Below are 23044 nucleotides of genomic sequence, written 5' to 3' on the forward strand. Positions count from 1 at the left end.
TTACAGCCTGAATAACCATCTTAATAGGTACAAACAATGGGTAATGTGAGGTAGCTGAGTAGGCTACACACTGCAAAATTCACATGGCTCCTTTCCCCTGTCCTGATATGTCATACCTATCCTAGTCCCCCTGGAACAACTCTGGAGGAAGGGACCAGGAGACGTGGGGAGGAGCCATGGTCATGTCGCATCCTGCAGATATGCTCAGGTAAAAAATGCAACCATCTTGTCCTGAGCTCATTGTCTCTCTCTGCTAATTCAAGGTCCTGGTATTAGGTGAGTTTCCCTGAATTTGCTCAGCTAACAATTCCTCCTGGCACTCATTACACTTAGGCAACATGTGTCATTCCTGTTCCTGCTGGACTGTGAGCTCCACAAGGGAAGAGATCATTTCCAGCTTGCCACCCGCTGCATCCTGAATTCCCGCATGTGGTAGGGATTCCATAAAGATGTGGTAGCTGACAAGTGGAAGTAGATATTCCTATTGGTAGGAGTCAAAGTACAGTCTCACAAGAGGACACTGTGCTGACTTTTCTGGCTGACTTTTAGTGAGTGTTTCTAACAATGCATCAACCTAAATGACCCAGAATGACAACAAAATTCTTGATAAGGCAACTCCTGCTGGGCTGTTAACTTTTGTATAGATACAGATATAGATATAGATATAGATATAGATATAGATATAGATATAGATAGATAAATACTCTGTTTAATGCAGCAAGAGGAGAGGATAGCAGTGAGTCTTATAACCACAATACAGGTGATAGCTGAGGTACCACCTCCCAAGTTCCACTCTGGTTATCAGGGGGCAATGATCTTGCAGCAGTGGAAACAACCTCAGACACAGAAAAGCTTTCTGCCTTTCTGAGTGCACCACCAGACTGTTCAGATGTAAGAATGTCTGGTTGGCTGAGCTGCAGCCTCTGAGATTGCTGGCAGAGTCAAGGCACAAATAGGAATGGGAGGAAATGAGCAAGAAAATGGCAAGGGAAGGGAGGAAAATGAAAGAAACAGAGAGTACGGTTGGTAAAAGGAAAATGAAGGGAGAAAAGAGAAAGAAAGATCTAGTAAGAATGTTAGAAATAAAAATAAGTGTCAGGCCGTCTGGGTGGCTCAGTCAGTTGAGCATCTAACTCTTGATTTTGGCTCAGGTCATGATCCCAACGTTATGGGCTCGATCATGACCTGAGACAAAATCAAGGGTAAGATGCTTAACCTACTAAGCCACCAGGCACCCCTCTCTCTCTTTAAAATAAAATTAAAGGAGTGCCCGGGTGGCTCAGTTGGTTGAGTGTCCAACTTTGGCTCAGGTCATGATCTCACGATTCGTGGGTTTGAGCCCCGCATCGGGCTCTGGGCTGACAGCTCAGAGCCTGGAGCCTACTTCGGATTCTGTGTCTCCCTCTCTCTCTGCCCCTCCCCCGCTCATGTTCTGTCTCTCTCTGCCTCTCAAAAATAAAGAAACGTAATAAAAAAATTTTTTTTAATAAAATAAAATTAAAAATTAAAAAAAGAAAAAAATCAAGTGTCAACCAGCAGATAATGATGCAGTTTGGGATTTGGAGTCAAGGCGTTTGACCTCTAGTCCTAGCACCTTGGATGTGTTACACCTCAGATGTGTTACCTAACCTTTTAGGACCTCAATTTCTCCACTTGTGAAATAGACTTAGTGAAAGTACTTGTTCTTTCCTGAGTTGGTGTGAAGAGGAAGTGAGATTATGTATGTAAAAGCCCTTTGCAAGCTATAAAATATATGATCAGACCATTTTGATTATGTGTGTGTATTATTGCTGAAGCAGCTCCGAGAGCTTGCTGTACAGAAGAGCATGCTACAGGCAGGTGCCACATGTAAGCTGCCCTGCTTATCTGGATGCTGTGTCCTCCCCTTATTAGCAAGGAGCATTCCTTTCCAGGACAGGAAACTTGGGGAACAGGTCCAGTGCCTGGGAATCCTCAATATTCATCCATGCTCAATAACGTCACCTTTCCTGGTTGCATGTGATCCACTTCATAACTGGATATATATTGGAAAAATTTTACAAAGCTCTGGTGCCTTAGGGAGCTGTGTGCCCTCCCCCTCCTCCTCTTCCTTTGTCTCTTTCAAAGCCTTTTAAACCCCTCCCCCACTCAACTGCCCTCCACAACTAATCAAAGCCGCAGAAACCAGCTTCAATCTTGCTTTTTTCATCTTGATTTCAACTTTAATTTTTAATTACCTCCTCTTATGTGTCATTTTAAATAGATTTGCTGTGCGAGACACTCTCCAAATAAATGAGATTCTAAATTAGTCTTTAGTCTAATTACGTAAATTAGACAAGAACTCAATTATATCCAACATTCTTACTATTTGAGCCTTAGATAAAAATGAGCTTTGGGCACCAATAGTTTAAAAGTGTGCAGCTAGGTTATTTGCATTAAAATGACACCTTAAACATTTTTACTTGAATTGTATTACTATAGCTGGACCGTAAGGACCTCGCATTAAGGATGACTAAGAAGACTCCTACCTGAAAATGTGTTGTATATTTATTTTCCATGTTATTAAAAAATCAGTACTTGGTATTTATCATCAATCTCACACTGGTAAGATTACAGATCATTATCACAGATACTGATTAGGTAGTCATTTCTTAACATTAAAAAAAAAGAGGGGGGACGTGATGTACTGACTGAAAGTCCTTGGCACTCAGTTTATTTCCAGTTCCCCATCTCTTATTAAGCACGTCTAAGGGTGAGATTTTTCCAAAAAGGTAAGAGTAATTGCACTTTTATTTTATAATTTAAAACTGGCATTTTATTCATTATTCATCTACTTCTGAATTTTAACCAATATCTGTAGGGTTACCACATTTCTATGCAAATATCATAATTTACATTCATTGGTGTTTTGAATTCAGATGCTCCTGATGATTTCCATAGTTTTCATCTTTGTTATAATTACAGATGTAGTTTTTTCCTTTGTCACATGTTGTCAAAGACTCATAATGTGCAGAGGAGAACGTGATGATTGGTTACTAGGCTGAGTCAGGGTGTTGTAAATGGGGAGCATTTTCCCTTCAGTTCCCTCTAAAGATGTCAGGGCTAGGGGCTTTAGTTAGAAAACTGAGAAATTCTGCAAATCAGCCACGCAAATGCATCCCACGTCCCACCAGCCTGCCAGGATGCCCATCAGCTCCCAGTGCTTGTGTTCTCATGTTCTGGATCCCTTCCTCATCTCTCCCTCCTCCTGTGTAGCCTGGTCTCTCCAAGCCCATGTGCCTCACATCAACACCATTTTCTAAGGGAGCCAGACACATTTTGTTTATGCTTTTACTCGGAACATTTCTTCTGATATTCTCTATCTTCTTCATTCATTCAATTATTCATTCATTCAGTAAACACTTCCTGAGAACCAATCATGTGCCAGACATTGTTACAGGTACTGGGAATACAGCTATGAGCAAAGCAAGTGGGACCCCACGCCCTGTAAAGTGACATTCTGGTGAGGAGTCAATTCATACATGCATGCACACACACACACACATGCACTCACACACACATGCACTTTCTATAGAGTATAGAAAGTAGGTGTTCTACCTCTATTTATTAAAATCTACTCATTCCTCAGCCATCTACCACCTTTTCCATCGTTGATCTATTCTCTGCCTCAATTCTGGAGGGAATTAATTACCTTTCTTTCATTCTCTTTTAGCTCCATATTTTCACCTCAGGCTGCTATAATGCTTTTTGCAATCTACCTTGTATTAAAATGCTATTCATTTCACATTTTATAAAACAGCATCTCACTGACAATTTCATAGAATTCCCATAACGACTCTGGGAAATGGGCATTATCGTCTATCTCTATTTTACAGATGAGGGTATAGAGACCACCTTTGCAGGCTATTAAGCCTAGTAAATCTCCGTCGGGCTTTCCCTCTCTCCTTCTCTCCCTCCCTCCCTCCTTCATAAATTTGATGAGCACAGGTTGTATGCCAGCCAGTGGTAGCTCATGGACAGGGGGTGGGATATAATAATTAGTAAAATCAGAGTTCTTGACCTCATGAAATTCATTAGATCACTACACAAATAAATGCAAACATCCAACTGCTAGAAGTGCTACTTAGGAAAGGTTCATGGTCATAGTAGGATTATAAAATAGGGTTCTGACCAAGTCAAGAAAGCCTGACGGTTTTCTTGAGATCCAAAGGATGATGAGTCAAAAGGTGATGGTGGCTGGTAGGGAGGGACACATGGGAAATGGTCCAGGAAAAAGGAATAGTGTGGACAAAGCACTTGTACCTGTCTTCTGACCCTCTAAATCCAGAATTTTTCCCACCATGCTGCATTCGTTTTTTTAATAGTTTTTGCTTTTATTAGATTATAGGCTTTTAGAAGGCAGTAACTGTGGCTTACTTTCCATTCCCCACAATATATAGAACATAGTTGCAGCAGGTACTCAATATTTATTTGATTTGATTAAATGAATTGAATTTAATCTGTAATAAATGGTCTCATGATTTATACCAACATCTTACACAGATGTTAAAGCGAAAGGTTCATGGTTGAGAAAGTAAGAGAAGATAGTATTATGTTTCTTTCAGGTACACATTCTGCTTCTAAGTCTCATTCCCCCAGCTCCCATTTCAATGGTTTTTCCTTAGACATTTAGCCAGAAAGCCCTGAGATTCTGTGGGCTTTCCTATCAAAAATGATTCTTTTTTTTTTTTAATGTTTATTTATTTATTTTGAGAGAAAGAGAGAGAGAGCAGTTGAGGGGGTGGCAGAGAGAGAGAGACAGAGAATACCAAACAGCTCTTCACTGTGAGCACATGAGATCATGACCTGAGCCAAAACTGAGTCAGACACTTAACTGACTGAGCCACCCTGGTGCCCCTCAGAAATGATTCTGTCATGACAAATAGTTTTTAAGCCATTATCCTTCATAACACAGGGCTTTTTATTTACTTACTTATTTTTTTTAGTGTACTCTTTAATCCTCATCACCTGTTTCACCCATTCCCCTCACACCTCCCCTCTGGTAACCATCAGTTTGTTCTCTATAGTTAAAAGTCTGTTTCTTGGTTTGTCTCTCTCTTTCTGCCTTTGCTTGTGTTTTTCTGTTGTTTGTTTCTTAAATTCCACATGCATGAAATCATATGGTATTTGTCTTTCTTTGACTTATTTCACTTAACATTGTACTCTCTAGTTCAACCCATGGTTTGCAAGTGGCAAGATTTCATTCTTTTTTATGGCTGAATAATATTCCATTGTGTAATATACCACATCTTCTTTATCCATTCATCAATCAATGGGCACTTGGGCTGCTTCCATAATTTGGCTATTGGAAATAATGCTGCAATAAACTTAGGGATACATATATTCTTTTGAACTCATTTTTTGCATATTTTTCCACCCAATAGTGGAATTACTGGATCACAGGGTAGTTCTATTTTTAATTTTTTGAAAAATCTCCATACTATTTTCCACAGTGGCTGTACCAGTTTGCATTCCCACCAACAGCATATGAGGGTTCCCCTTCCACCACATCCTCACCAACACCTGTTGTTTCTTGTTTTTTTAATTTTAGCCATTCTGACAGGTATGAGGTGGTATCCCATTGCTGTTTTGATTTGCATTTCCCTGATGATGAGTGATGATGAGCATCTTTTCATGTGTCTATTTTCTATCTGGATGTCTTCTTTGAAGAAATGTCTGTTCATGTATTCTGCCCATTTTTATTTTTTATTTTTTTATTTTTTAAAAATATTTTATTATTTTTGGGAGAGCGCAAGTGGGGAAGGGGCAGAGAGAGGGGGACAGAGGATCCAAAGTGGGCTCTGTGCTTACAGGCTGACACCAGTGAGCCTGATGCGGGGCTTGAACTCATGAGCTGCAAGATTATGACCTGAGCGGAAGTCGGGCGCTCAACCAACTGAGCCACCCAGGTGCCCCCATTCTGCCCATTTTTAAATTGGATTATTTGTTTTTTAGGTATTGAGTTGTACCAGTTCTTTATATATTTTGGCACGTTTTCTTTAATGATTATTTTATTTTTGAGAGAGAGAGAGAGAGAGAGGGTGAGTGGGGGAGAGGCAGAGAGAGAGGCAGACACAGAATCTGAAGCAGGCCCCAGGCTTTGAGCTCTTTGCACAGATCCCAATGCAGGGGATCGAACCCACAAACCACGAGATCCTGACCTGAGCTGAAGTTGGACACTTAACAGACTGAGCCACCCAGGCACCCCTATATATTTTGGATACTAACCCTTTATTGGATATGTCACTTGCAAATATCTTCTCCCATTCAGTAGTTTTGCTGATTATTTCCTTTGCTGTGCAGAAGCTTTTTATTTTGACATAGTCCTAATAGTTTATTTCTGCTTTTATTTCTCTTGCCTCAGGAGACATATCTAGAAAAAATGTTGCTACAGTTGATGTCAGAGAAATTGCTGCCTATGCTCTCTTCTAGGATTTTTATGGTATCAGGTCTCACATTTAGGTCCTCAATCCATTTTGAGTTTATTTTTGTGTATGGTGTAAGAAAGTGGTCCAGTTTCCTTCTTTTGCGTGTTGCTCTCCAGTTTTGCCAGCACCATTTGAGAGACGGTCTTACTCATTGCATATTCTTTCTTCCTTTGTCGAAGATTAATTGGCCATATAATTGTGGGTTTATTTCTGGGTTTTCTATTCTGTTCCATTCATCTCTGTGTCTATTTTTTGTGCCAGTACCATACTGTTTTGATTACTAACACAGGACCATTTGTATTGTGATTTACAGTTGCATATATGTTGCCTCATTTGGTCTATTCTGGTAGAGATCATTTTTTCCCCATTTACAGATAGAAGCATAGAGAAGTTCAGGGAAGAGCTCAGGGTCCCATAGCTGTAAGCAGTGAAAGAAAAACTTCTATTGAGAACAGAGTTGGAGTTGGAACTGGAGATTTTTTTATCTCCTGGCTAGTGAGAAGACTCCACAGAGGCAGTAGTATGAAACAGCTGAAGAGTAGAGTCTGGAGCCTGACTGCCTGGGTCTCATTCCCAGTGTTGCTCTTGACCTACTTTGAGCAATGTATTAGCTCAAGCTGCCATAATAGCACACCACAGACTGGATGCCTTAAACAACAGAAAGTTATTTTCTCACAGTTCTGGAAGCTGGAAGTTCAAGATCAAGTTGCTGGCAGAGTTAGTATCTGGTGAGATCTTTGTTCCTGGCTTGCACATGGCCAGCTGCCTTCTCTCTGTTCTCACGTGGCAGACAGAGCTGTCTGGTGTCCTCCTCTTCTTATGAGGGCACCAGCCCTATGGGATTAGGACTTCACTCTTATGACCTCACTTAACCTAGATTACTTCCTAAAAGCCCTATCTCCAAATGCAGTCACACGGCGGGGGGGGGGGGGGGGGGGGGGGGGGCGCTAGGGCTTCAACATATGGAATCAGTCCATATTGGGTGAGTTACTTACCCTCTACTCTGCCTCCACTTCCTCTTCCTCATATGTTAAGAGTGGCTAACAATAGTATCTGCCTCATTACCATGAGAAATCAATGAGAAATACATGTAAAGTTCCATGATGAATCTGTGCCTGGCATGGAGTCATTTCCTGGACATTGGTTACTACACACTTTTTAAAACCAACTTTAACTTTCTGTTACTTTCTGCTACACGCTGCATCTTCAGATATTTCAGATGATGAGCCAGCTAACTCACTACTCCCTCTTCCCTGAGAAAATGATCGTAAAAACAAAGCACTCAGTCTTTCCAAAAATGTATGCTGAATTTTTCAGGATATTGACATAGATATAGACACAGCCTTTGCTGTGTCATATAACTTCCCTGCTTTGTCCACACCGCCCCCCCCCCACCACCACCACCTCATCCCCTTTTTTGGTCAACATGTTCCAGGAGTACTGAGACAATAATTTTGTGTAAGATTTTTTCCAATGCTTAGAACTTTCTTTCTGTTTTATAACTAAATCCTACATTCTAGCCAATGTCAACTTTTTCCAGCTAAGCCACTTTGGGAATATGAGGTCAAGGTGTCAAGAGTATCAGTGGGTCTGGCCAACAGGGGGAAAAGGAAAGAAAAAAGGGCCACTTAAATATAGAAAGAACAGTATTTTGCCCAAGTCATGGGTCTGCAAAGGCAGCATGGTGTTTTAGAAATAACTTGAGAAATGTTATTATTGCTTTATCTATCCATAATCCTCTAAGCACTTCAACTTAGTGAGAGAGTTCATGCTTTTTAGCGTTGCAATGTATCCATCTCCAAGTGAAAAGTACTGGAGTGCTGGTGTCTTTTTGGAACTTTGCAATGGGTTACTTAAGAAGAAATTCTTAAGGCAATCTCAGGAGTACATTTTGGGTAGCAAACTCCTTCACAAGGAGGTAAGTCACAGCGTTGGTGTGAACTTAAAGTGACCATTACACTACTTTAAAATTCCAACAGGTAAGATGCTTATAACAAAAGGTTGTAAGAAGATAAGCAAGGCCACTCACTTGGTGCAACTAGAAAAGTTAGCCTGGCATTTCAAAGTTCAGAAAGGGCAAGTCCACAGGAAATCAAAAATGCCCGGTTTTCCTCCCTGTACCTTTCTTTCCAGGGCAAACTGAGGTCATCTGTTACATTCAGTTCTTTGAAATGCGCTCTTGAATTATTTTAAATTCTGCTCTTAGAATTCAGCTGATTAATTCTCTTTTGATAAAGAGAAGGTAAAGCCCCCTCAATGAGACTTGAGGTGTTAAAAGTCTAGATTGGCGAGGCAAATAGTTTGGATTATTTGCATTACAAAGCAGTTATTTAAAGTGGTTGGCTCCTCAGGTGCAGTTAAGTCTCTTAAGGATCTTTACCTACTTGAGAGAGCTGGGAAACAGGGGTAAAGAGGAAATAGCCATTTCCAGGCAAAAATGTTTCTTTTTCAGAAGGAAAAATAAATTGGAAGACTCTCAGAGACTCTCAACAATTCCTCCAAGGGAAAATTAAGTTCCTATTTACAGAAAGAGCTCAGAAGCAACATGCTGCAGAAAATGAGGCCCAGAGCCATAGGCCAAGGAGCATTTGTTACACTCAGCTACTGGCCAGCCCTTGGACCAGATGCATTATGTATTATTGCATTTAATCCTCCAAGCATCCATGAAATGTGGTATTCTCATCCCCACTGGCCAGATGCAGAAAAGTTCGGCTCAGAGAGTTGCCATGATTTTCAAGATGGTTCACGACTGAGGCTCAGGAAGGAGCCTGTGTTCTTTTGTTTCTGGGTAACACCAAACTGAAAACTAGGGGACGTGGATGATGTTGCCTGGAGTGACCACCTCACCCTGACACACTTTTCCCTCCATTTCTTTGCCTTTTTTTTTTTTCTTAAAAAGTTGGGTAGATTTCTTAAAAAATATGAATGATTTTACAGTCTTTAACATAGTAATAAACAAGAGAAAAGTCAATATTATTGCCTTACTGTTAGAAAAATGGTGGTCTCACTAAAGTATCCTTCCTTAACCTATTGAACTGTACTTTGCATTACATAGAATTGTGGGTTATAGGGCTTGGGGGTAAGAAATAAACTTAAAGGCACAGATACCTAAACACCTTTGATTTAATTATGGTACAGGCTATATAATAAGATGGAGGCCTGTAGATGAATTTTGGTCTCATGCTTGACCGGTCTAAGGCATACAGTTTGCGCATTGGATCACCACGGGCCTCAAAGAGCTTGGGAGTTCTAGTGTTCCACTTTGCCGTTCCCTTTTTAGGCATTATAGTCTAGAGGTCTGTTTGCTGTCACACAGGGCCAAAGAGTGACAGCTTGGTTTTAGGAATCGGATTCTCTGCTGCCAAGAGAGCAGAGATTGTGAGAAACTGGATGTTATTTGTTATATGGTATAGAATTCAAGGTAATTTTCATACATAAGCCACAGAAACCACGGACAACTTGTGGAAACAAAGAGGAAGGAGCCAAGATTTAGAGTGGGAAGACCTGGCTTCAGGTCCTGCTTCTTGCCTTGCTACTCATACCAGACTGGCCTCGTCTGAGCCTTGCTGATAGAGTGCCTGGAACATAAGTGTTAAATAAATGTTAACTATTTTCATTATTATCTGATATTCAGAGGAAACTCACTCATAACATCATCATAAGTGGTCAAAGGTGTAGCCGTATAATGGTGAACTATGTCAGTGTCAAGGTGTGTCCTATGGAGTTGTTACCTATCTCACAATACCTAGAACATGCCCAAGTTCAGTGGCTCAGTCATTAGAAATTGAGTCATTTTTGGGCTCTGAAGTTAACTCTATGCAAATCTGGTTTAATTTGACCTTTTTTTTTAAATGAGGTTAATAGTCAAGTTTACTGATTTTTAGAATTAACTTCAAATTTCTATTGTTTTTCCCCTCCTTTTCTTCTCCTCTCCCCTCCCTTCTTCTTTCCTTTCCTTCTCTTCCCTTATCTTACCCCCCTTTATTCCCCGCATCCTTTGCCTTGCTTTCCCCTCTTGCTCCTCCACCCTACCTCTCTGTCTTCCTCTCAGTCTCTGTCTGTCTCTCAGAAGCTGTGTTAGATCTGGCTGAGCACAGATACCGATCAAGCACAGTCCCTGCCCACAGTCCAAGAGGAGTGATAAGGTGGGCAGGTAAAGAGGAATGCAATGAGGTAGAATGTGGTAAGAATTTCAAGTAACCTTATAGTTTAGGGGAAATATCACCAAGAGAAATTAGAACAGTTCTCATGATGTGAATTTTGAGCTGGGTCCTACAGAATGCTTTGGATCTAGCCCCGTGAAAGCTTAAAGAGAGTAGAGGAGGAAGTGTTTTCCAGGCTAAGGAAGCTAAAGGAGCAAAGGCATGGAGGAGGGCTTCTCTGGAGGAGAATCAATGTAAGAGATTAGCTCCAAACAACAATGTATCTTCTCCTTTCTGTCCTTTTGCAACGTCAGCTGGGATACTCTTCTTGGCAAATGTGGGTGTGGTGGAGACAATTCCCAGCTCTGACCTACATTCCTTAGGCATTAAATTGTTTCCCAGGCTTGACTTCCCTTACTGTCGTTCCTCGCTCCTGAGGTGTACCAGGTATCTTAGTAGCTTTTATGCATAGCATTTACCCATTCAGATAATAACCACAGTTATTATCACATCAGTCTCTAAGGGACCATTGTGGTACCTGTTACTTAACCCAGTGCTGCTCACTCTAGTTTTATTCTCTGATGAAATCGGCAGTGAATGTGAAGGAAGTGGCTTCAGTTAGGGTCATGCAGGAAGGTGCTGCCTTAAACCCACCTGTGCTAACCTTTTGACACTTACCCCTGGGCACCTTCAATCCACACATTCAGGCATGTAAAAACATCCATTCACTCTCACTGGGCAGGTCACAGTTCACCACATGGATGGGGATATATGAGACAATAATACATGGTTCCTACCTTTCAGATGGTCTAGACAAACAAGGAGAATACATGGCAAAAGTGATTAGGAGCACAAGAGAGGGGCAGCTAGGATCTTTTGGAGTGAGTATAGTGGTAGACCCTCCTTCCCCCTGGCAAGACAGTATTACAGGGGCTTTCCTGGAAGAGGTAGAATTGAAGTTAAGCCTAGAAACCCTGAGATGGTTTAATTGACCTGGTGTCCTCAACCTCAGGGACCTACAGAAACCCTTTCGAGTGCTCGTTTGTTTGTAAAGTTTTGCATCTGGCTGTGGCCTCATGGATTTGAAGGTTATAGCAAGAAATTGGCTCTTTGCTAAGAATTTACCTCCCTCCTCTTGAGTTTTGTTATATATGCCATTGCCTCATATTCACACCCAGATTCCTCAATAAATGACCATAGGTTTTTTTTTTTCCTTCAAGGCTTTATATCTACCAGCTTTCATGGGCATGCAACTTTGTGTAGAATGTTTATTAAGTCCATAAACTTACAGGATTATATGAAAATGATGTTTCTTAGGTTGAATTTTAGCTTGATGACTTCTCTCAACTTCATGAGGTTTTGGTGTCTATTCCCTCAGGATGAATTCCACACTTACTCATGGAAAAAGGTAATGTGGATCTACTTGTCATCATTAAACAGCACGTTTGGTGTCACTCCTGACCACCCTCTCATTACAGATGAGGAGGACATCATAAATAGAGCCATCAGAAAGCCAGACCTAAAGGTTAGTACGTTTATGCTAACTGCTGATGCTAAAGAAATTTAATTCTCTCCCCAAAATTTAAGGTTAAGTTCAGATCCTCCACCACACCAATCCTCGACAGTATACATAGAACATTATAAAGAACATGTACTTTGGAGCTGGACAGAACTGAGTTCAATCTCAGCTTCATCCTTCTAAACTGTAGAGCCTTGGATCCGTTACTAAACTCTGCCAAGTTTCTGTTTCCTCGTGTATAAAATGATGATGATAATGCCTACCTCTAATATCCACTGATGGCATTCAATGAATTAAGGAACACAAAAATCTTTATGGTGCGAGATACGTAGTAGTAGATACATGTTAGCTCTGAGTAGAATCAAGCCCTCTGTATGATTATCTATGAAATGGGTGATGACCCAGAAACATCACAGGGACTTCCTTATGTCTGCAAAATGAACTTATTTTGAGTTCTGTCATTCAAATGTGTTTGGGTTACTCCCTCTTCTCCATTTGAAATTAGTACTACTTGGATTATGGCTGTTTAACATTCATATTAGAAATGTATTTTATAAGACAGGCTGTTTTTCTCTTAAGTTCATGTGTGTTGGACAGCTGTTTAACTTAGTTTTATGAGCGCAAGGTCAGTTTTTTAAAATAATAAAACTTGATTGCTGAGCAGTTTCTCTATTGTCAATTGTTATCACCCAGGTGTCTTAATTGCCCAAACAAACAAAAACAAAAGAGGTCAAACACCTCCAACCAACAGATTGCATAATCTGTCGGGGGTTATTCACCTGCAAAAGTAGGCATCCCAAATCAACCTTAGGGATCTGCCCTCAGATTATTATTGACCTTCAGCTTCTTTAATAAGTGGGCAAAAAGATGAAGAAATGCTCAAATAAACATAAAGAAGGAGCGAAGGTCTTGAAATGGAAACCTGTGGCACCAGGGTGGTATCTTCATTTATCGGCATGTGGCTTAGGGGGTTTGGCTAATTACTGTCTCTCTGAGCCTTGAGCTTCTTATTTATAAAATGAGAGCAATAACCCCTTCTGTGCCTGTTTCTCAGGCCGTTGTACACCTAAGATGAGAAGATGGACATTAGGGTGATTTGTGGACTGTGATGTGCTACTTTCATAAAGGACTGAAACTCTAATGAAAACAGCGGAGAAGCCACAGGCTTCAGCCATGACGATACTGACGGCGAGAGCTGTAAGGGCAACAATACCAACATGATAACCATTCAAACTATTCAGGGAGAGTTTGGAGATCTGCTCGGTCAGGTTTATAAAAGCCAGCTAAGAGGAGACTTAACTATTATCCTGGGATTGTGTGCAAAAGTAAGACCCGGTGCTTAACCTGTTAAACAGGACGCTCACACAAGGTGTTCCAACAAGAAATGAGGAACAGGAAGCCTGGGAAGGGGCAGGCTTCCTGGTTCCAAGTAGAAAGCTGAAAATCACCCTACCGCACACTCCTGATGTCTTAATTTCAGTTTCCTGCTCTGAAGTTCTAGGAAGTGGGCAAATAAACTCCACCCCATGCAAACAGTGTGCTTAATATTCTCTTACCTGGTGTCCAGAGCCTGTGAAGGTGAGGAGGGAAGCAGAGAAAGTCCAGGCACAGATGATTCCTGCTAGGAGAATTTTAAAGATAATTCAAAAGGTCTCTGATGGGGTCATTCTTCTCACTGTGTGAGGGATGGCCTCAATAAATTATCAGGAGGAGCACCTGGGTGGCTCAGTTGGTTAAGCCTTTGACTCTTGGTTTCAGCTGAGGTCATTATCTCACAGTTCCCGAGTTGGAGTCCGCATCCAGCTCTGTACCCACAGCACAAAGCCTGTTTTCGATTCTCTCTCTCCCCCTCTCTCTTTCCCTTCCTCACTCGTGCTCTCTCGCTCTCTCTCGAAATAAATAAATACACAATTTTTTTTTAAACAGAAGAAATTAACAGGAGATAATGGAATCTTCTATTTTCTGACCTGAGGTAAAACTTAGTAGGAACCTCTTTATTCCTCATTATTACTGCCTTCATCTGCTGATGTTTTGTGTTTGTTATGTTTATAAGCTTCTCAATCTCAGTCTGTGCCTTCACATCCTCTGGATTTAGGTTCTCTAATTGAGCAGGGGCCTCATATCCTCCCACAGTTTGTCCTTTAAAAATGTTCTAACCCAGATTTGTGAACCCACAGAAGGAACAAAGGAGGCAGCCCTCACTTAATTCAACTTGAATCCTGGCAGCTATGGGATTTTTCATACCTTCTTCTGAGACTAGCTTGAATATCAAATCCTTTGAGAGACTGGACTCTGGAGCCAGTTGGGTTTGAGTTCAAATTCAATCCCTACTTGATAGGACTTCTCAAGGACCTACTTGATAGGTGCGATCTTGGGCAAAAGACTTAAAGTGAACTTCAGGGATGAAGTGACGGTGAGAATAATATCTGTCTACCAGAGATTGATGAAAAAGACTAAAGATGATGTGTGAAAAGCCCACGTACCCAACAAGCTGTGATTACAGTCCAGCTCTGCAGAATTGCACGGACTGAACAAGACAGGCAGGTGTGAGACAGGAAACGTGAGGTTGCAAGGTGGACCATGGCAACCGATCTCCTTCAGACACTCTTTCCTCTTTCCAACTTGCAGCTTGTGAAGGAAGAATTACTCCCAGTGGCAGTGCGCTCCAATTTTATACTGAAAATCAATTGGAAAATAGGATTTATTTTTTTAAAGTTACTTTGCAACCGATCTCATTGAAACAAATCGATTCTGTAAAATAAAATATACAGCATTTAATGCTCTCACTGGATAACTATGAATGTGTGTGTGTGTGTGCATGCACATATATTTATCGAGTAGGATTCAGATTGATTTGGTGTACTCCACGTCTTGGAGCTATGGGATTTCACCTCTATTTCTAGATGTTCATGTGGTTGTAAAAGCATTCACTTCTTTACCAAAAAACATGTATTGAACACTTTTTAGGTTTCAGCTGTATACTCTTCTCACTTCTAGAATTTATCTAACGATTATACTGACTGTACTATTCAGCGGTATAGAACAAACCCAGAAGCGTGCAGTGGAAATTAGAGATAATCTGCTCAATTGCCTCAGTTTATTCATGGGGAAACTATGGTGCAGAGAAATTTACTTGAATTTCTCAAGAACACAATTCTCAGAGTAGCTATAAAAGGAAGACACTGTTTCTCAACTTTGTCTGCACATTAGAACTATCTGAGGAAATTTAAACATATTTATGCCCAGGTTGCACCCCAGACAAGTGAAATCAGAATCTCTTGAGGGTGAGACCCTGGCATTAGTATTTTAAAGCTTCCAGTTAATTCCAATGGGCAAAAGGAGGTTATACCTATTGCCCCATAACAACATGGCATTATATCTCTTTGTGCTCAGTTAGGTCGCCAGTTAATGGAAATTCAGATTCACATATACAGTTGCTTAAAGAAATCAGAAACAAGAAGGCATAATGGCCATAAGCGTTAACCCTACCTTTCCTTTTCACTGCTGACATCGGACGCTCACGTCCTGGAGAACATTTTCTTGCAAAAACCTCCTCACTCTCTTCTAGAACCTGCTGCCAGCCTAATTTTGTTTCACAGTCTCTTCTATAGTTTTCTCTGAAAGTGCATTGCGCACAAGACAAAGTCCTAGATACTTCACCCTAGCATTTAAGACTGTACACTCTGATCTTTATTTATCTTTCCAGCCTCATTCTCCAGTCTGCAGTCAAGTAGACCCACTCATTTGCCCCTCCTCACAACCGACTTGTGCAGAATCTCTTTGACATGCCCTCTTCCCTTCTTATCTGGGCAGAAGTCTTTCAGCCCTTCAAGGCTGCAGCTTGGATGCCATCACTTCCATGATGCCTTCAGCCATCTGCCCGCTCAACATTTCTACGACATTTCAATACCATACATCTTACTTGATCATATTTTTATTTCTTTGACATATATATATATATATATATATATATATATATGTATATTGGACTGTATGGTATAGTTTTCACTTTTGTAACAGATTTTCTTCCTTTGTTAGGTTATCAATAACCTAGTGGAACACAGAGACAGAGTTTTATCATATATACTCATCTGCATAGTAAGCCCATGCATGATACACTTCGACTGAATGAAAACTCCTAAGAAAGAATGCCACTTGTGTAGCAGGGAAAGTTGCAGTAAGTTAGGAAAGGATAATCTTAAATAAGTGTATTAGAGCTCTATTTTGCTTCTTCTGCAGGCAGTTCTTTAGCCACCAAACTGCTATGTATTTACTGATCCCTACACGAGAGACTTTCTTAGTACTTTTCTTTTGCAGGTGAGGTGTATAAAAGTGCAGAAAATAAGATATGTTTGGAACAACTTAGAAGGACAGTTCCAGAAAATTGGGTAAGTCATTTCAGTAATTTCATCTGAAACAGAGAAACTTATCTCAAAAATATTATTTGTAAATAGGTCTTTCTCATTATTATTATTTCAGTTCTTTGGAAGACTGGCTCAGTTCTGCCAAGATACATCTGAAATTTGGATCAGGTCTAACAAGAGAAGAACAAGAGATTAGGTACCGTGCCTACTGTTTTCTACATCAGCTCAAGAGGATGGTTGCCATCAGCCAAATAGAGAGCCTAGCAAATCATTATCTTAGCTGGTCAATATCAGAAAACTTTGTAATGCTCTATTCAGTATTATTAAATTCAATGCATGCACATACCTTCTCTTGCTTCATCGGATCAGCGTTGTGGGGGAAGTAGAATGAACATCCTCATAATTCCAACATAATACATGAGAAATCTGAGGCTCACAGAGGTTTCATGGCCTGAGCAAAGGTCACGTGGATGGGAGGTGATAGAAGAGCTGAGTCTCACAGGTTTAGTCCTCTTTCTACTCTACACAGAACTTCTCAAGGTTATAATAATGGGGTTGAACCAGTTTTGGTTGTAATCAGGAAATATATTTTATGCCAAGATCACATAGTTGAATAATAATTGCAGAGCAGGGGCGCCTGGGTGGCTCAGTCGGTTAAGCGTCCGACTTCGGCTCAGGTCATGATCTCACGGTCCGTGAGTTCGAGCCCCGCGTCGGGCTCTGTGTTGACCGCTCAGAGCCTGCAGCCTGTTTCAGATTCTGTGTCTCCCTCTCTCTCTGCCCCTCCCCTGTTCATGCTGTCTCTCTCTGTCTCAAAAATAAATAAACGTTAAAAAAAATTAAAAAAAAAAATAATTGCAGAGCAGCAGAAACTGTTGTGCAAGAACTGCAGCTCCATGATTCCAAAGCAGTTCCAGGGCAGAGGAACCAGGCTGAGGAAGAGCGCAGTGTTGAATGTCAAGTCTATCAGTAATTCACTGTGTGGTTTTGAGCAAGGAACTTCTCATCTCCGGGCTTTTGTTCCCTAGTTGTTAAAAAGGGGAGGAGGACTTTGGAAAGACCTTGCTGGTCCTAAGTTTCTGTGATACTCATATTCCCCGGCACCCCCATTTTCCAGCACTTTGAAGGGACCCAGAGCCTTTCAGCATCCGCATCACCTAGAAGCTTGTTAGAAATGCAGAATCTTAGACCACACATCATCCCTTTGAATCAGAATCTTCACATTACCAAGATCAGGAAGTCATGTGTATGAACGCTAAATCTCAGGAGACACTGCTCTAATACATTTGGCCAAGCTACTTGATCTGAATATCTACATAGGAGGCACAGAGAGCGTGGTCAGTGTTCCCAACAGCAAAATAACTCATAAAGGGTCCTTGCTCTGCATAATCTAAGAAATATACCTCTAGGTTTTCAGTTAAAGGGTGTATAACTTTGAGTATAGAGCTGTCTTTGAGATCCCAACATCTTTTTGCTAACATTAAAATAAATTCTGCAGCTTCCCAGAACTAAACAGGAGTAGGAAGGTAGGTCCAGTACTTCTTACTAGTAAAACTATTTTCTTGCAATGATCTCTCCATCCCACATCCACAGAGCCACAGTTGGGGACAGAGTTGAGAGAGTGCCAATCTGGAAACTTACTTGAATGAGGCAACCACTAATATTAAATACCCAAATTGCCATCAGGGAAATATTTAGATCTCAGGAAGAATCTAATTTAAATTTTTTTTTTCAACGTTTATTTATTTTTGGGACAGAGAGAGACAGAGCATGAACGGGGGAGGGGCAGAGAGAGAGGGAGACACAGAATCGGAAACAGGCTACAGGCTCTGAGCCATCAGCCCAGAGCCCGACGCGGGGCTCGAACTCACGGATGGCGAGATCGTGACCTGGCTGAAGTCGGACGCTTAACCGACTGCGCCACCCAGGCGCCCCTCAAGAAGAATCTAATTTAGTAGATGCAATATGATCATGTTTATTGTTTTTGTCCTTGGGAACCCCCCCCCCCAACTCAGTTATTTTGAGAAGGATGGAGATATTATGTAACAAGGGAGGCTTACCTTGACTGGGAGAAAGTGAATAGGCCTTTTTTCGAATGAGTGAAAAATGAGCTTCATTTTTATTAGTTGTAACTGACTGATCTAGGATCTCTCCCTATAGGAGGTTAATATGTGGACCTAATACTATCGATGTTGAAATCACACCAATTTGGAAACTACTCATCAAAGAGGTAAGCAGGACTTACTCTTGGCGCTAAATAGAGGATAAAGGAGTTTATTCTAGTCAAACAATCAAGAATGCTACTTGTTAATAAGTAACTGTAATTTGTGATATTTTAAATTTTTTTTTTCAACATTTATTTATTTTTGGGACAGAGAGAGACAGAGCATGAACGGGGGAGGGGCAGAGAGAGAGGGAGACACAGAATCGGAAACAGGCTCCAGGCTCTGAGCCATCAGCCCAGAGCCCGACGCGGGGCTCGAACTCACAGACCGTGAGATCGTGACCTGGCTGAAGTCGGACACTTAACCGACTGCGCCACCCAGGCGCCCCAATTTGTGATATTTTAAAACAGTACACAGGATAGATTCTTCATATCTCTTTTCTACTGTTTTCCTTGGAGACCATCTTTTGCACATGTTGCTTGGCACAGTATAACAACACTCATGTGTCTACTTATCCTTTAATAACTGGGTGAACCTCTTCTCTTTCTTTCTTTCCTTTTTAATCCAATGTTTCTTAGCCTTTCCCAACTTTGTGAAACTAAAATAATAATTAAAAATTTAAAAACTCAAGACATTTCTTATGGGCAACATAATTTCCTCAGCATTAGCCTTATTAGTTCTCTAGATCTCAATGTTTGTGTGGGAGGGAAAAAAAGGACTTGACCATCATTTATTAAGTTGAATTTTTCCTCTTTGAGTCTACCATTGAGCTTATTTTTCATTTTGCAGTGATTATTATGAAACTATAACCATACAGCTGTACCCTGGGTCTTTTTCTGAACTTTACTTCTACTCCTACTTGTTTTTGAAAAAACTTACTAAACCCAAGGTATTTTCTGAATATTTCTAGTAAGAAAGGAAGCAAAAGAAACTGATAGGAAATGTTTCTGTGTGCTCCTTCCCCAACCAGAGGCAAAGATTACTGTTCCCATCTTAGACAGATGGAAATCAACTGGAGAGCATTTGAATAAGGGTACAAAATGTCTTAAACCAAAGCAGGCTAACAACTGTGGAGTTAGCCTCTCCCTTCTTCCACAGTGTCCTAGATGTTCAAGGACAGTTTCCCAGTTTCAGCTTGGCTCTCTACTTATGAGCAAATGTAGTCTTCAACTTATCCATAAATCTAAAGTACTTTGATGGCTTAGAAGATGGCAGATGGTGTGTCCTAGGGAAGAACAACAGACTCGAGAGCATTTTAACTCCGTAAACCTGAACTAAAACTTCACCCTTCTGAAGGCCTGTACATGTGAACTAAACCTCATAGTATCCACACCCCACACCCTTGTGATGGTCATCATGAGGACCCACGAGACACTACTTTGTGAATGATAAGGTGCAGCAGTGATTAAAAGTAAGTGCTCCAGGGTCAGTTCCCCGGGTTCAAGGTCTACTCTGTGATTTGTTGCAGCTGTGTGACCTTCAGCAAGTTTCTCAAGAATCTCATGTCTCAGATCTCGAGATCTGAGGCTCAGCTTCTCCATCTTTGCAATGGAAATAAGTAATAGCTTCTGGGTAATAAGGTAATTATGGAAATTAAATGAGAAAATTCAGGTAAAGTTGCTAAGCACAGTGTCTGGCACATGACAATTGCTGAATAAATACAATAAGAATGAGAATATTGTATGGGGTGATTGGTGTCACAGAGATGCTTTTGAAAGCAAACAAGTCAATGAATAGCTCAGTGCGAAGACTAAATATCCCCATTGCCTTCCTGTTTTTGTGTCTGCCAACAGGTTTTAAATCCATTTTACATATTTCAACTCTTCAGTGTCTGTTTGTGGTTTAGTGAAGACTATAAGGAATATGCTTTTGCCATCATAATCATGTCCATCATGTCCATAGCGTTGACGGTATATGATCTCAGAGAGGTGAGTTTTTCCCCCACCAATCTTGTGGCCACAGAAAGGGAACAGTAGGACCTTTATTGAAATACTGTTAGAAAGAAGAATCAGGAAATAGCCATTGCCCACTCCACAATAAATGAGACCAAGTTTGTAAATATCTAGCACAAATATTGATACTCAATAACATTAGTCCTTTTCCTTCTATTACATCCTGATTCCTAACCTTCCAAGTTATTTTTCCTCCTCTCTTTAGTTTATTCAGGCTGATCAGCCAGAGGAATTTACAAATATCTATGAATTGTGCATAAGTGAAAAAATATGTACAGAGAATACTGTCGAATCTTGAAGATGATGGGAGAGGGTGCAAGGTGGAAGGGTCTGTTTCATAATGACTCTTTGCCTTTTCTAGTTGGTCAGTAAGTACTGACCAACTTTGTCAAAGCCTGAGTCCGACACTAGGCTTTCTTTATGCCCACGCCAGGGGATCTAGGTGCCATTGGGAAAAAGTCCTGTAGAACAGATTGGTTGATGACACTCTAAATCCATGAATTCCATCCTTATCTGGGCAAGCTTTCTGTAGGTCCCTGGTCAATGCACTGTCCCATTCTCAAAATTAAGAATTCACACCAAATATTTCTCCATGAGAGAGATCTCCTGTTCATCTCATAGTCCATTTCTCCTATTCAGCAGATAATCTCACCACTTGTTCCACAAGGAAGATAGAAGTCAGAAGACAGAAATTTGCTCAACTCCCCGCTCTCCAACTGTCAAAGGACTCTGTTTCTGCCTCCCACCCGCCCTGCTCTCTTATGGAGGAGAAAGGGCCCCTGCCTGTGCTTGCCAAAGCATCCTCTCTGACCTGCTCAGGGTGCTTCTGTGTTCCTTCAGTGACCTCCTCACTCCCTCCCCGGAGGGCCTTTCTGTTAGCATTTAAATGTGCTCAAGTAAGGAAGCAACCATTTCTTTTGACCCCGCTTCCACCTGTAGCTACCACTCTACCTCTCTTCTCCCTTTTACAGCAAAACTTCTTTATGCATGCTTTTGTCACCTATTGATCTCCTGGTCTCTTCTCACTATACTGACCTGATTTCCTGTCTTGTGACTCCATTAGAGAACTCTTGTTAAGATCACCACTATAATCTTAAGGCCATAGGTGGTTATAAAATTTTTTTTTTAAATTCCTTTTTTAGGGGTGCCTGGGGTGACTCAGTCAGTTGGGCAACTGACTCTTGATTTCGGCTCAGTTCATGATCTCACGGTTCATGGGATTGAGCCCGGTGTTGGGCTCTGAGCTGGTCCTGGAGCCTGCTTGGGATTCTCTCTCTCCCTCTCTCTCGGCCCTTCCCCTGCTCACGTGCGCGCTCTCTCACTATCTCTCAAAATAAATACATAAACTTTCTAAAATAAAAATTAAAAACTTCCTTTTTTTAAACTAGTTATTTTTTTCTTAATAGAAAGAGTAATATACGCACATGATTTTTAAAAAGTTCAAATAGAACACAACGGTTTAAATAAAAAGTAAATATCCCTCCCAGTTTGGATCTCCCAGTATCCAGGTTCCCTTTCCAAAGACATTCACTGAGACCAAAAGTTCTATGACCTTGAGCAGCATTAAACACATAGGCACTAATTTGTTTCACACAAATGGAAACACTGTGTGCACTGTTGTGCGCTCACTCCCATTTTTCACCTAATATATCTTAAATATCTTTCATGTCTGCCCAAATATGTTTTCTCTAGAGGCACCATAATTTTTCAAACCAGTCTGATGTTGATGGATAGTTAGATTATTTCTAGTCTTTTGCTGTTAAAACAATCGCAATTCTTGCACATGTATCTTTTTACACATCCACATATAGTGTGTTTATAAATATATATAAATTATATGTATTTATATTACACATGCATATGGATATAACAAGTATACATATGTGTGCTTATATATATTGACATATAGAGACAAAATTTTTTTTTAAATTTTTTTTTAATGTTTATTTATTTTTGAGACAGAGAGAGACAGAGCATGAACGGGGGAGGGTCAGAGAGAGAGGGAGACACAGAATCTGAAACAGGCTCCAGGATCTGAGCTGTCAGCACAGAGCCCGACGCGGGGCTCGAACTCACGGAGTGTGAGATCATGACCTGAGCCAAAGTCGGTCGCTTAACCGACTGAGCCACCCAGGCGTCCCGAGACATAAAATTTTTATACCTGAAATTACTTAATTATAAACTAGGTATATTGTTTTCATAGGTATCCTCAAAAGGCATCTTAAACAAGTAATACTAATTTACACTCCTCCCAACAGTAGAGGAGGGTTGGTTTCCCTTATCTTTGCCAATATAAGTGACAATAGAATTGCATAACTTCAACAGCATGTTTTCTATTACAAGTTGAGTACTTGCTCATGTCCTAAGCTATTTGCATTTCTTTCACTGTGAACTGTATTCGTGTCCTTCATTAATTTTTATTGGACTGTTGGTCTTTTGTTTGTTGATTTCATGGT

At 40.8% G+C, this 23044-nt stretch overlaps 1 protein-coding gene across 4 annotated transcripts in view; it reads left to right on the forward strand.

Annotated features, from left to right (window-relative positions):
* ATP13A4 (ATPase 13A4) overlaps window positions 1-23044 on the forward strand; it is a 125788-nt gene that overhangs the window by 35289 nt on the left and 67455 nt on the right. For 3 of the 4 annotated variants that reach the window (XM_045502577.1, XM_045502575.1, XM_045502576.1), the window contains exons 4-8: window positions 11967-12113; window positions 16425-16495; window positions 16587-16667; window positions 18632-18701; window positions 20430-20564. In XM_045502577.1, the coding sequence (XP_045358533.1) occupies window positions 11967-12113; window positions 16425-16495; window positions 16587-16667; window positions 18632-18701; window positions 20430-20564 (504 nt within the window). The remainder of the gene's footprint in view (window positions 1-11966; window positions 12114-16424; window positions 16496-16586; window positions 16668-18631; window positions 18702-20429; window positions 20565-23044) is intronic. The other variant, XM_045502578.1, reaches the window with a different exon arrangement.

Source organism: Leopardus geoffroyi, chromosome C2, assembly GCF_018350155.1.
Source record: "Leopardus geoffroyi isolate Oge1 chromosome C2, O.geoffroyi_Oge1_pat1.0, whole genome shotgun sequence".
NCBI classification, from domain to species: domain Eukaryota; kingdom Metazoa; phylum Chordata; class Mammalia; order Carnivora; family Felidae; genus Leopardus; species Leopardus geoffroyi.